Here is a 14,454-nt window from a genome sequence, read left to right on the forward strand (position 1 = left end):
ACTATTTTATATTTGTGATATTTTTAACCGACTTCAAAAAAAGGAGGAGGAGGTTCTCAATTCGTCGGAATCTTTTTTTTTTTTTTTTTTTTTTTTTTATGTATGTTCCCCGATTACTCAAAAACGCCTGGACCGATTTTGAAAATTCTTTTTTTGTTTGAAAGGGTATACTTCAAAGTTGGTCCCATTTCAATTTGGTGAAGATCTGATGAACATCTTCGAAGATAGAGATACTGGAACTCCTCAACGGATAAGAGTAAATTGCTCGCGATCAGTGTAATAGCTTAGTAAACAGTAGATTTTTAACCAGTCATAGCATAATTCCATGGGGCCACTAAAAATTGTGAAATAAAATTTTTTTACAAAAAAAATTAACACCGACTTCGTTACATAAACACTAAAAATTGAAAAATAATTTAATTTATTACCGAATATATTATGTATACCTACAAGAGTTAATATAGTTCCATAATAATATTTTTTGGGGTCGGTGCCAATGAGGTGCCATTGTGGAGTCCCATAAAAATATGAAGTCTAGACGATTCGCGCAGCTAAAGCTAATTGGCACCGGCACCAAAAAGTATTATTATGGAACTATATTAACTCTTGTATACATAATATATTCGGTAATAAATTAAATTATTTTTCAATTTTTAGTGTTTATGTAACGAAGTCGGTTTTAATTTTTTTTGTAAAAAAATTTTTACTGTTAATAGTTTCAATTTTATATTAATGTAATTATCATGTCGTGTGCATGAGAGGCCTTAATATGTTAGGTAGGTGTTAACTGTGGACAGCTACGTCATAACACTTCCCGATTAGATCGTATTTAGTATAAATTGTAAAGTATAGCAACACGACCTTGCCGGTGCCTACGTAAGTACGTCTTGTTGTATTTGCTATAGATTTTTTTCAATTACCATTGATCTGCGCTATTTTATTGAGGTCTTCACTAAACATTTTCCGCAACTCGCGAGATGTTTTATTTTCTGACTTATTTTATAACTAATACCTATGATGACCCGCGATTTTGTTCGCGTGGATAATGGATTTATATTTTAGCGCGGGAACTCTGACTTTTCCGGGACAAAAAGTAGTGTTCGCCAAAATCGCTTTTAAACGGATTATTCGTAAAAACGTAGCAGGTAGATGGGCAGAGAGACACACCTTTGTACCTATTTGTAATATTAGTATGGACATGGATCTTAAACAATTTTGCGCGAGAACACAATAATACGAGTATGTCCGACAAGGATTCGGGCCAATGACTTGCAATATAGGGTTAGATTAGGGCGCAAAATGTATCCAATAAAGAACTTCGATACATAAATTCAAATCAATTTTAAACAAGAATCTGTCACAATAAGCACTATAAATCTATTGCCTGCTCGAATGAACTGAAAAAATAATAGTTTCAGTCTTCGGGTTGTTAATTAAAGAAATCCATACCTAATATTATATTTCCTCTAAAAAGGTATCTATTTATATTCTTATTTATGATATTTAAAAATCGGTCAAATGCGAGTCAGACTCGCACACGAAGGGTTCCGTGCAAAAGTACAAGAAATTTTGGCGACCATTTTGAATTTTTATTTGTTTTGTTATAGCTGCAATTCTAAACCTATTCAAAACAGATTCTGTGAAAAGTCGAACTCTCTACCTATTACGGTTTACGAGATACAGGTCGCTGACAGACTGACGGACGGACGGACGGACAGCGGAGTCTTAGAAATAGGGTCCCATTTCCACCGTTTGGGTACGGAACTCCAAAAATGAACCGGTCAATCACCTCGCAATTATATCGGATTTCGAAGGTATAGTCTTGAACACATGACTGAAGCTCACCTCACTTGTAAGACTTCTTCCTGTATCCTGTTGAACAAACCACTAACACCTATCCGGCAGCCGGCGCGTTGGACACATTGTTTTTAACCGCCGCCGACGCAAAAAGAAAGGTGTTATAAGTATAACTTGTGGATATCTGCGTATTTGTTTACCTATCTGTGTGTCTGTTAGTGGCATCGTAGCTCCCAAACTTACATATTTGAATGCGGGTTCTTTTATTCGAAAGCCTGTTTATTCAAAATGGTTCTTAGTTTTGTTTGATGAAAATCTGTTCAACAGTTTGAAGATTATTATCAGCTGTTTCTCAGCCGGTGTAGGGATCTTATTCATCCGGTTGATATATTGTATACTTGCGACTTGTCTTATGGACTCGATCCCGATTCCAATGCAATAATGCTACGGTAACCTTGACATGTCGGTAACCTTGATAGTCAAGTATTTATTTTATACATACAACTAGCGACCCGCCCCGGCTTCGCATGGGTGGCAATGTAGATACTTATGTAGTGTCACTTCCATACTAATATTATAAATGCGACCACCGCCGCCTCCGTCTTGTTTTTTGCGCGTAATATTTGTTAATTTTCGATGGAAGCTTGATTACTTCCGACATTTTGTTCAAATATCGTCATATTATTTTAACAAATTAACACCAACCAATATTAAATTTTACCTACAAACCTTCCTCTTAATCTATTGGTGAAAACCGCATTAAAATCCGTTGCGTAGTTTAAAAGATCTACGCGTTCATACATACAGACAGCGGGAAGCAACATTATTTTATACTATGTTTATACTATTATTTATCTATGTGCTTCGTATACATGTACTTATATGCTTAATATTAATTTGACTTCTTGTAATATCCCGCTCTCAGGACAATTAAATCCTTTCACCAAAGGTTGCCTGTAAGGGATTGCTTTTGTATAGTTTCTTCTCTATCAAGTATTGTTCCTGTGTTTTTGTGTGTGCAATGAAGATTTCTAAATAAAATAAAAAATACCGAGGGTAATTTAAATTTTTAATTATATAAATGCTGATTATAAAACCATTATGACCATCATGACTGCATATTTGTCTTACAGACCTAGGAAGCCGTTCTAAAGGCCGGTGAGCCGTAGGACGCCCTCGAATTCGACCGCCATTAATTCAACACTATTAATGAATCTAAATGCGAGGTAACATTTAGAACATCAAAATATTGATATAATAATGAAATTATTAAATTTGTAGGCGTGTCAATGTTATAATGGGTTTTACTGTCATATATTCCGTGAAAAGAAACGTTGCATGAAGGAAGCTTTACTCTGTGAAAAGAAGCCATCTTGGATTAGCTGGCAGAGTTGGATTTTGACAGACACGCGTAGGTTGTCTGATTCAGAATTTACTCTAGCCTTTTCATTAGAATTCAGATTAGCTTAGGTAATTCGAGATAGGTAGCTTTTAGCGTGAATAATAATGATCGTGATATTTAATTCTGTGATTGTGATAATGTAGAATGTTTGTGTTAAATCGTAACCTTAAAGTAATTCTAACCTTTAATGCTATCCGGTGACTTTGTCTGCAAAGCACTATTAATAATGTGCGCGTAGTTGTTAGACGAATGTGGAATATTAATTATATTGGTGAATATTAGAGTAATTCGTGAGTTAACGGTTGGCTCAGTGGATAGATTATTATAATGACATCCGTTAAGGTTATTTCTGCAAACGCTAGTAATTTAGAGTGTAATTGGAGATATACCGGCAGTTGAGATGATAATTAGTTTAAAGTGATAGTTTAATGTGATAGTAATTTGCAGTTAACTTTGATAGTACCCGCTTTAGAAACGTATAACCCGTTTGGTTAAGAATCATTGCTGACTCTTGTGTAGGGTAGACACTACCCTACACAAGAGGTAGGGTAATCAGACAATGAGTTTCCCATTAGATCGAATAGCTTGCATTCTGGTGGTTTCGAGGAAACCGGGCACGAGCTGGCGATCCCTTGAGCGGGATTCGCGTAGGTAGGTATAGTGTGGCGATTGCATGCCTGGATGAATAGTGTTCGAGGCGCCGTAGCGCACGATGCTATGGCATTCGGTATGTAGACGCGCATAGAGTGGATAAGGTGATGGTAACTACTTATTGTGATATTGCGAGTTAGTAAAGAGGAGTCAATAATATGATCTGGTTTAGATAGTGAGTGTCAATGCAATGATTATTTTAAGAGTGTTCATGAAGTTGAGACTGATGATTGAGCTAGTCGCCACGCGAGTTTCTTGCTGGCTCTTCTCGCGGTAGGCTGTAGCATTCCGAACCAGTGGTAGATTGTCTTTAGATGATCAGATAAAGAAATGGCTAGTGATTTGATTCAGAGGTTGCAATAGCAATTGTGCCCTAATCACATGATGCGATGATGCTATGATGATGCTATGATGATGATGATGATGATGCTGATGATGTTGAGATTAGGTTAGAGTGAGGTGAGGGGTCGCTGTGAGGGGTGGTTGGAGGCGACCTAGGTAGGGTTAGGTTAGGTTTACCTCGTTACCTTGCGTTGATAGTTTCCCTGTGCTATGCGTGAGAGTTTCCATGATAATAATTGAGGATAGTCCATGTAATTTGATAACACAAGAATATCGTTAGTTCACATATGCGGCCTGGTTCATTTTAAGAAAGTAAATCCCGACTCATCCAATAGGTTGTTTAAAGTGCTGAGAACTAATTGTAAAGATCATTGATTAAAGTACCTAGTGGTTAATTACTACGTTCTGATGTCGGCTGAGGATTAATAATAATAATTATCGGTCATTCTCCTTCCTATTTCTGATGTACGTGCCTAGCGCGCCTATAAATTCAATATTCATATATTGCGTTGGTCTTAAAAAACATTTACTCCAAGAATTTAATTTTATTAAATAGGTAGATTTGATACCTTAACTACTAGGGTATGGAATCGATCAATCCTCTGTTAAAAAGTTTAATAGATTAACATAATTGAGGTCCAATAGGTACCTAATACAGAAGTATAGAACAAAGACAGAAGAGATGATTTGTAGTTTTAACCCTTATCGACTGAGAAAAACACTTTGTGCTAACAATTTAAGTGTTCTGTACATAGGATTCGATGGATCGTTGAAACACAGTTACTTGTGAAATATTGCAAAAAAAATATTTTGCATTGTATGTTGTAATCGCGTAACCTTAACTTTAAGGACTTGAATTACTATTTAAAACGTAGAAAAATTTAGTATGAGTACCTATTCCCCAATACCTAACTAAATCGTAAGTCGTAAATAAAGATTAGATCTATATAAGTTAAATTATTAGGTACTTATTAGACATTATCAAAGCCAATCCAATTTGCCAAGCTCTACAGAGTACAGATGTACGTTTTAGGATGATACAAGATTTTACATAAAACGTACCTATCGATTTGTAAACCTCCCCTTTTTTTTAAGTCAGCTATAAAAAACCGGCCAAGGGCGAGTCAGACTCGCGCACTGAGGGTTCCGTACTAGAAACGTATTTTATCGACGTTTTGCACGACAAATCAATAACTATTTTGCCTAAAATAAATAAAAATCTGTTTAAGAATGTTCAAGTAAAGCCCTTTCATATGATACTGCACTTGGTATAGTAATCTTACTTTGAAAGTTGAAAATAGCAATATTTGTTCATGAACATATTTAAATTTTTTTCGTGTGAGATAACCACAAATTCACGGTTTTCAGATTTTTTCCCTCATGTCTGCTATAAGACCTACCTTCCTACCTAATTTCATGATTCTAGGTCAACGGGAAGTACACTATAGGTTTCTTGACAGACAGACAACAAAGTGATCCTATAAGGGTTCCTTTTTCCTTTTGAGGTACGAAACCCTATAAAAACAAACAGGCTAATTTCAGGTTAATTATTTCATCATTAAACGTCGTACCTACCTACTGAACGTAAGTTTTTAAACTTAATCACTTAAAATGAAGCTACCCAATATTTAATTTCAATTAAAGAAACCGGTAAATGACCCATAAGGTAATTTATTTTCAAGGTTTATATGGAAGAGGAATTCACCACTTAAGCTATCTCAATTAAAATCCATATGTACGCCAACAACCACCTTGGCTTTGGCCTTACAACTAGGTATTTATTTGCCATTTGTAATCCTAAGGCTTCACTTGGACTAATCGCAATGTAGCAAACAATATTTTCTTATTAGGTAAATAAGCGGCCTTTCAAGAGTTTTCTTTTTAGGGTTCCGTACCTCAAAAGGAAAAACGAAACCCTTATAGGATCACTTTGTTGTCTGTCTGTCTGTCGGTCTGTCAAGAAACCTACAGGGTAGTTACTTCCCGTTGACCTAGAATCATGAAATTTGGCAGGTAGGTAGGTCTTATAGCTGATATTCGTGGAAAAATCTGAAAACCGTGAATTATTGTGGTTACATCACACAAAAAAAATCGTGGTCTTGAACTAATAATTAGTATTTTCAATTTTGAAGATTGATTTTGAAGATTTTAGATAACTAGGTATATCAAGTGGGGTATCATATGAAAGGTCTTTATCTGTACATTCTATAAAATAGATTTTTATTTATTTTTATGCATCATAGTTTTTGAATTATTGGCAAATAAGTAGTTTTTGATTTATCGTGCAAAATGTCGATAAAATACGATTGTAGTACGGAACCCTCAGTGTGCGAGTCTGATTCGCACTTGGCCGGTTTTTATTTTTAACCGACTTCAAAAAGGAGGAGGTTCTCAATTCGTCGGAGTCTTTTTTTTTTTAAATGTATGTTACCGGATTACTCGAAGACGCCTGGACCGATTTTGAAAATTCTTTTTTTGTTTGAAAGGGTATACTTCAAAATTGGTCCCATTTAAATTTGGTGAAGATCTGATGAACATCTTCGAAGATAGATAATGGAACTCCTCAACGGATAAGAGTAAATTGCTCGCGATCAGTGTAATGGCTTAGTAAACAGTAGATTTTTAACCAGGCATAGCATATTTTAATACCATGGGGCCACTATAATTGTGAAATAAAAATTAAAAAAAAAAACGACTTCGATACAGACACTAAAAATTGAAAAATAATTTAATTTATTACCGAATATACACAATTCAATTAACAAGAGTTAATATAGTTCCATAATAATATTTTTTGGGGTCGGTGCCAATGAGGAGCCATTGTGAAGTCTCATAAAAATATGAAGTCTAATAATTGGCACCGGCACCAAAAAGTATTATTATGGAACTATATTAACTCTTGTATACATAATATATTCGGTAATAAATTAAATTATTTTAAAATTTTTAGTGCTTGTGTATCGAAGTGGGAAATCTTGGATTTTTCGAGATAAAAGGCTATGTCCGCCTCCTAGATGCAATCCATCGCTGTACCACATGTGTGGCTGTACCAAACGACATAATTGGTTAAATGGATATGGGCCGTGAAAAGGTAACAGACAGACACAGACTTTCACATTTCTAATACAAATAGGCACCTATGGATTTGGCCATTTTTCTTGTGTGAATGTTTTAAAAATTAATACATTTCCTTCTAAGTACAATGGTTTATGATACTTATATTTTTTCAAGTCTGTGAGGAAACCTACTAAAATATATTGGTAGGTATAATAAATATAAAATATTTTATATCGTAAATCACCATAAAACCTCAGCGTAAAACACAGAATAAGTAGGTAGGTACCTACCTAATTTTATTTTATAAACAGCTATAAACAAATCGTTGAACTCTTTTGTATGGAAATATTTGGAAACGCCATGTAACATGTTTGATATTATTAAAATAACGTCGCTTTTCCAGCATGTCATAGGTACCTACGTGATATTTTTGTAATGAGGTACGGTTGGTGGGTAGCGGGTCTTAACTTGCAATTTCACGCGTATTAAATATTCGATTTAATGTAGCTCGAAGATTTACCGTCAGTTCCATCATGGTAACAATCTCATCAGGGAGGAACGAAATTCGTCTATTTCCCTCTGGTTGAATATATCCGATTGAATCAACTAGAGGTACGACGGAGTGACGGATGATTGGATGAAGCCGTGCTACTGCCGAGTCAGAGTGCCGGCAGTCGCAGAAAGGCGCCCGCATTGGTTGCACGTTGCGCCGCGCTTTCTTGAACCCGACACGCGCGCACCACTGCCCACTGCGGCTGTCCACACGTCCGGTACGATGACTGTCAACAGCGCTGGCCCGGCACTCCGCGCTTTCTGCGTCTTCAACGGTACAGGGCGACCACGATCCAAGCCGTTACACTAAACTTGTTTACATCCCGACTGTTTACTAGACGTATTATAAATAATTATAAAGTTTTCCCGGCCGTCGACATTTACTAAATCGTGAGAACGCGTACGGGCTGAAACATTGCGAAACTTTAGAAGTGAAGTTTAAAAATAAATTTGCGTTAGTGCTGAGTGACGTTCGATCGAGATGTGCGCGTGCAGCAAGTTCTACGACTTTTGGAAAAACTCATGTGGTGCAGGTAAGCAATACGTTAATCACTATGATTGCAAACATTTTCTACCGGCAAAGCAAGTATCTTCGAAAATAGACAACTTTTTTACAAAAGTAATTCGGAAAGTTAACCGTCATCAAAATACCCAAACATATCTCTACCTTGATGAAAACTACCTACCTGTAGTCCGCGACAGCTCGAGACGGCAATCGGGGAGGGAACGCCCCGCACAGGCACACCCGTACCTACAGCCCCCGCTGCAGTCCACCGGCGGCGGTGCAGGTGTGCAGGGTATCCCCCGGCCTCATACCCCGATTGCCATCTCGACCTTTCGCGTACCTACTATGTGCTATTTGAGGGTATTCTTACTAATATAGAGGTTGAATATATTTTTCAAAAGAATGTGTGCACTGTTAGATTAGAATGAAGGTAGGCAATAGGTATGCTATAACTAATTAGGTAAAGGAAAAGGGAATTCTTACTTACTGAAACAAAGTAAAAAGAGATCGCAACATTAAGAACGTAGGTACCTACCTATTCAGAAGAGAGAATGTAGTTCCGCGTCGCGAACACCAGGGTCGCCAGCATCATGAATGGTCATGTTTATAGTGTCCGGTTCTTGGCAAGCAAACTTTTTAATCGTGCAATTAATATTCAATTTTTTTTTTGCAAACTATAATGTTGTCGAGCAACTTTTATTTAAGGTTTGGAATTTGAGCAACACATAGTAAAAGTGAGATAAATCCAATAGGTACTACCTCCAGTGCAGATTTACATACCTATAAGACTTATAAGAGGGCCAGGAAACCTAGTTAATTTTCTTAATCAGCTCGTCAGAAACACCATACATTTCGAGCACCGAGCACTTATGAAGAACCTGGTTAGAAACCATAATTAAGTTATAGGTCTATGGTTACTAACCGGTATCTTTCGAACCGTTCCCAAGCCCTGCCTATAAGACTATAAGATCAAGCGCCAAAATTCAATGCATATAGCTTTAGTTGCTGCAGTCCCGTACCTTGACACTCTTGCCACACTGCGAGTCGGTAATCCAATATGAATCGCAATATCTATTGCTCACAATGACTTGAGACATGTAGGTGCTCTTTTGCAATGTGAATGGCACAATGAGATAGACAATGCTCACAACGGGGATCATGATATAAAACTCGTATCAATTCATCTTATTCAAATTGATATTAAAATAACTTAAAATGTTTGAAACCAGTTGGTTTGACCGTTTGCTTAGTTGTTTTCGATTTCTCGCTCCGTCGAATGTCGTCTCGCTGGCCTCGGCGGCAACCGGCGGCGTGTCCTTCACCATTTCGCACTTCGTTGTCGAACTTACAGACCGCAGACGCAGCTGATCTGAATCGCTGAGATTCAAGAGCACACCGACTTATGGAGTGTTGCCAAATCTGACCAAAATAATGACGCATTCTCCGACAAAAGTATTATCTGTGTACCTACATAGCATGAATATATAGTTTGATGAATATTTGCCAGTAGATTTATATTGAAAAAAACCGGCCAAGTGCGAGTCAGGCTCGCGCAACGAGGGTTCCGTACCACACTCGTATTTTTTCGATATTTTGCACGATAATTCAAAAACTATGATGCATAAAAATAAATAAAAATCTGTTTTAGAATGTACAGTTGAAGACCTTTCATATGATACCCCACCTGATATAGTTATCTTACTTTGAAAATTGAAAATACTAATTATTAGTGAACACAATTTAATGATTTTTGTGTGTTTTGTGTAACCACAAATTCACGGTTTTCAGATTTTTCCCCTAATGTCAGCTATAAGACCTACCTACCAAATTTCATGATTCTAGGTCAACGGGAAGTACCTACCCTGTAGGTTTCTTGACAGACAGACAGACAACAAAGTGATCCTATAAGGATTCCGTTTTTCCTTTTGAGGTACGGAACATTAAAAATACTGACCTATAGCAATTCTAATTGTAACTTTATTATTTACGAAGTAGTCAGTTCGAGTAAGTTTAGCCTGTTTAAATAATATTATGTATAGATATTACCTACGTTTAGTCGTTTGAATGATTACAACGTGTGAAGTATTGGCGCCTACAATGGTGCTACTGTCATTGGACGTGCTTTGCTTTAATTTTTTGCAACAGCTTAATTTATTGTGGACAAACAACGTCGATTTTGTAGACATGACTTTAAATATTTTTAAGAGAATAGGTAGTACCTACTACCCACTAACAATTCCTTTAACTTATTGAAATTTAGAGATTTTCTTTGAATCATACTTTTTTAGCGATTGATACATTCTAGGTAGGTATTTTATTTAAATTAAAAGCGTTTTCAGTAATAACCTTCATTAATTATAAGCAAATACAAATACAAATACAAATACAAATTATTTATTTGCTGATAGTAGGTTAAATTTATAAGTTGTCAATTACAATTTTTGTTTCGAGCTACAATCTACCATATTATGGTGTGCAAAAAATAATATATCTATCTATCTACAATTGTTTTTAATTTTGTATGATCCAAGTTTATCAGCTTCTTTTATATATAATTAGAATTTTGTTTCGTAAGTTCATTTCGATAGTTTGATATTTTATTTGTATTCACGTTCATATAGCTTTGATTTTTGCATCACCCTATTTCAATGAAATTGCTGTAATAGCAACTAAAAGTTATTTATTATAATATTTTTTCCGTATTTAATATTTGATCCGTCCAGTAATTGAAGCTGTGCATTGATAGATCAGTCAGTCAGTCAGTCAGTCAGCTTTTCCTTTTATACCTATATAGGTGCATATATTATCCATGAATATGTCTGAAGCATCGAAGAAGTTGTCCCATGGTTTAGAACAAGGTCCTTATCGAATAAATGTAGAAAGTAATCATTGAATGTAAATTAGAAGGATGGAGATAGATGATAGAGGAACTTGATACGAACAGGTTAGATTTGGGTTAGAGAATAGAGCAACAGATTGCAAGTGTTAAATGAATTGCTTATTTAATTAATAGCTAATCAAACAGCAACTTAAAGTTTAAAAGACGTAAAGATTTTTTACACATTTGCTGCCTGTTATCTCTCAAAACCTCCATGATCCACACTTTGTTCCTCCCTGTGTTGGGGACAATACGTAGAGAACCTTTCAGCTTTTATAAAATAATGACGGTCTGGCACTCGCTGGCTCTCTCTCTATATTTAGTGACATTATAATTCTCAAAAGGACTTTTCTTATTTTTTCTGGGATCAACCTAAACTCATAATAGATTTTCTCAATTAAGCAAGCGTTTATTCCATGGCCCATTATTAATTCCTAAGATAAACTTCAATTAAAAAATACACAATTACACACAATAACAAAACAAAAATAAAAAAACAAAACAAACAATATTACTAAATTTTGTGGCGTTCACAACTTCATTGCACCTTAGTGCAAACGATAGATAAAAACTTAGGCCAAGGCTAAACTCAGATCGAGTTTTTATTCACAATGCAGCAATTGAATAACAAGATTAGCGAACTGTACAGGCGGCCATTACATTTTTTTTGCTTTAGTATTATTTATTGCGCCTTAGAACTAGATAATAGTTATCTACAAGTGGTTAGATTCATTTACGCGTAGCCATGATGTTTTATACAAATCTCGTTAGTACTTTACGACGCAATGAATCCATGCAATTTCCTCAATGATGAGTACTATATAATAGCAGAGGGGATTTAGAAATTCCTATTTTCTAGAACTCTTGCTAGCTATTACTGCTACAAATATGTGTAGGTATCTACTTGCACTGTTATGTAAACAATCTTTGTAATCCAGCTAATATCGCATCAGATAATAAAGGTGTAATAACTAAGTACTTATATACGTAATATACCGTTTTATCATTTGATATTATTTTTAATGCTTTATAGTGTTATCTACGAGTATATCAAATATATCTATTATATTACACTTAAGTAGATTAAGATTTTATTCACACCCCTTTGTTCTCGAAGAGTGTTTGTTATACTCGAATCTTCTATAATTCTATTTGATTTTTTGGTTATTGGTACCTACTCATTACTCAACGAAGATACAACACTTGGGGCATTGAAGATACAGCACTTAGCTAGTATAGTAGTAGTTATTGGTTTTATGAAAGTAAAAATATCCTGAGAAAATAATCTTCTATTACCTATCAAATTACTCTCTTAAAGAAGTTTATTTTGAGGATAAATAACTCTTTAGTAAAGCGCAGTAATCTTCAACAGAGTAACAAGTTAGCACAGTAAATAGTCAGCTACAGTGTAACGATTGTAATTACATAACTACTATGAGTATTTCTAGATGCACAGTTAGTACAGAAAAAATACCGTAATTTCAATCACAACAATTGCGATTGTATCAATGTGATAAGTACCTTCGCTGAAGAAGGAGTGCCATGCAAAATGACACTAATTTTTTGTGCCGCTTTGAAGTGTCCCACCACTCCCACCGAGCGTACCCGGAATTAAAATTCGACGTAAAATTCGCACTTTATGTCAAATTGACTTCGTGTTGCATGGTGCATATCAAATTGCTTCAAAAACAGGTCGGCATTCGTAGGTCCAGCGTACCTACTTGTATTACTTAGTAGAGGTAGAGACCTTTCAAGGACTGATTTTACCAGTGCTTTGATAATGCACTCAGCTATAAAGCAGTCAGTTTTAACACTATTAAGGGTAAATACAACACTATTTTAAAATACACAATATTTTAACTGCGAATTAGTTCTGTTTAAATCAGTATTTAAATAATATTCTTTATGAATGTCGTCAGCGACATTTCTAATCGTGGTCGGTCACAGTTGATCGCGCCATTCGAAATCGTAAGGCAAATCCATTCGCTTCACTTGAACTGTTCGTGACTGCAATGGGGGAAATATTAATAAGCCCATAATGTACCTGACCATTCTACTTTGCCTGCTACCTCAAGATTCACTTACTCTATCTAACATTATAATCATGACCAGAAAAATATCACAATTCCTCTTCAGGCATTCTTTAGCTCAACAAGCCCAAAGATAAGTTGCAATAGGTGGGGCGTATGCAATGCACTGAGTAGGTAAATACAGGGCGCATTGTATATGCATACTCGGCTAACCGATGGACGTAGGGGATTTTCAACTGATGAAATGAATGAAAATTAGTAATTTGACTTTCAGTTAAAAATAAATACGTGTTTCAAGATTTTCGACACCCTTTCCTTTCACTGATTTTCAAAAATTCCACTCGTGCGAGGCGTACAACTATTTATTTTACTATTCGATTTATTTAACTTGGACTTTGATCAGTCTTTTAATAGGCTAGACGAATTTGCTTGAGCGAACATGAATTTTTGTCGCGAATGCTCGAGACGTCGGAAGAGATTGTACACAGCCTCGCTTCGCTGCTCTTCGTTGTGCTTCTGTGGAGGCTGTAGAATCATCATTAAAGTAATTACCACGCAGTAAAAAGCCAACTTCTGGAACATATTGCCGATATTATAACAAAGCAGCAGCTTCACAATTTTTTATACAAATCCGAATTACGGTCACGGCCATAGTATGATCATTTAATTTGCTTTTAATTAACATAATACTTAAGTAGTTTACGCATTTGAATAAATTTATTTAAATTTAGGCCTTAGAGAATAAAAAGCCAGTAGGATTCTTATACAATTTTATGTTATTTTTTATATATTTGTGTTTTTAATTTGATTAACATTTTTAAACTAATAATGAAATATCTTACGTAGATATTATAGAGATTGTTACTATGTATTTCACATACCTTATACAATGTAATATAAATATATAGTAAAATGAAATCGTTCTCTGAAGTCACGTCTACAGATTATATTAAAGGCTCGCAAAGAAATAGATTGTTAAACATTTTATTTACGTTAGTCACGATGTCAGATAGTGATTTTAATTTAAAGTAGGAAACCAACACACTTGCGACGACGACGACTGGTAAAATCAGGTCTAGTTTCAATCAATGTTCCATCAAGAGATTATAAACTTGTACGAAGATCTTGAATGATTTAAGTATATATTTTTTAAATAAGGCAAACCGCTTGCCTACTTAGTACAGTGATGAGAAGACATAAGAGAATAACTGCCGCTTTTATTTATGTTAAAATGGCAATA

At 35.4% G+C, this 14,454-nt stretch overlaps 1 protein-coding gene across 5 annotated transcripts in view; it reads left to right on the forward strand.

Moving 5' to 3' along the window:
• LOC117988904 (uncharacterized) overlaps window positions 1-14,454 on the forward strand; it is a 65,794-nt gene that overhangs the window by 15,230 nt on the left and 36,110 nt on the right. Inside the window, exon 1 of one of the 5 annotated variants that reach the window (XM_069503498.1) lies at window positions 7,913-8,334. The exons of the other annotated variants lie outside the window; for them this stretch is intronic. Within the exon in view, the coding sequence (XP_069359599.1) occupies window positions 8,283-8,334 (52 nt within the window). The 5' untranslated portion in view covers window positions 7,913-8,282. Of the gene's footprint in view, window positions 1-7,912; window positions 8,335-14,454 lie in introns of those variants that run through there. 5 annotated transcript variants of the gene reach the window in all.

The sequence above is a fragment of the Maniola hyperantus genome, chromosome 15 (assembly GCF_902806685.2).
Source record: "Maniola hyperantus chromosome 15, iAphHyp1.2, whole genome shotgun sequence".
Taxonomy (NCBI): domain Eukaryota; kingdom Metazoa; phylum Arthropoda; class Insecta; order Lepidoptera; family Nymphalidae; genus Maniola; species Maniola hyperantus.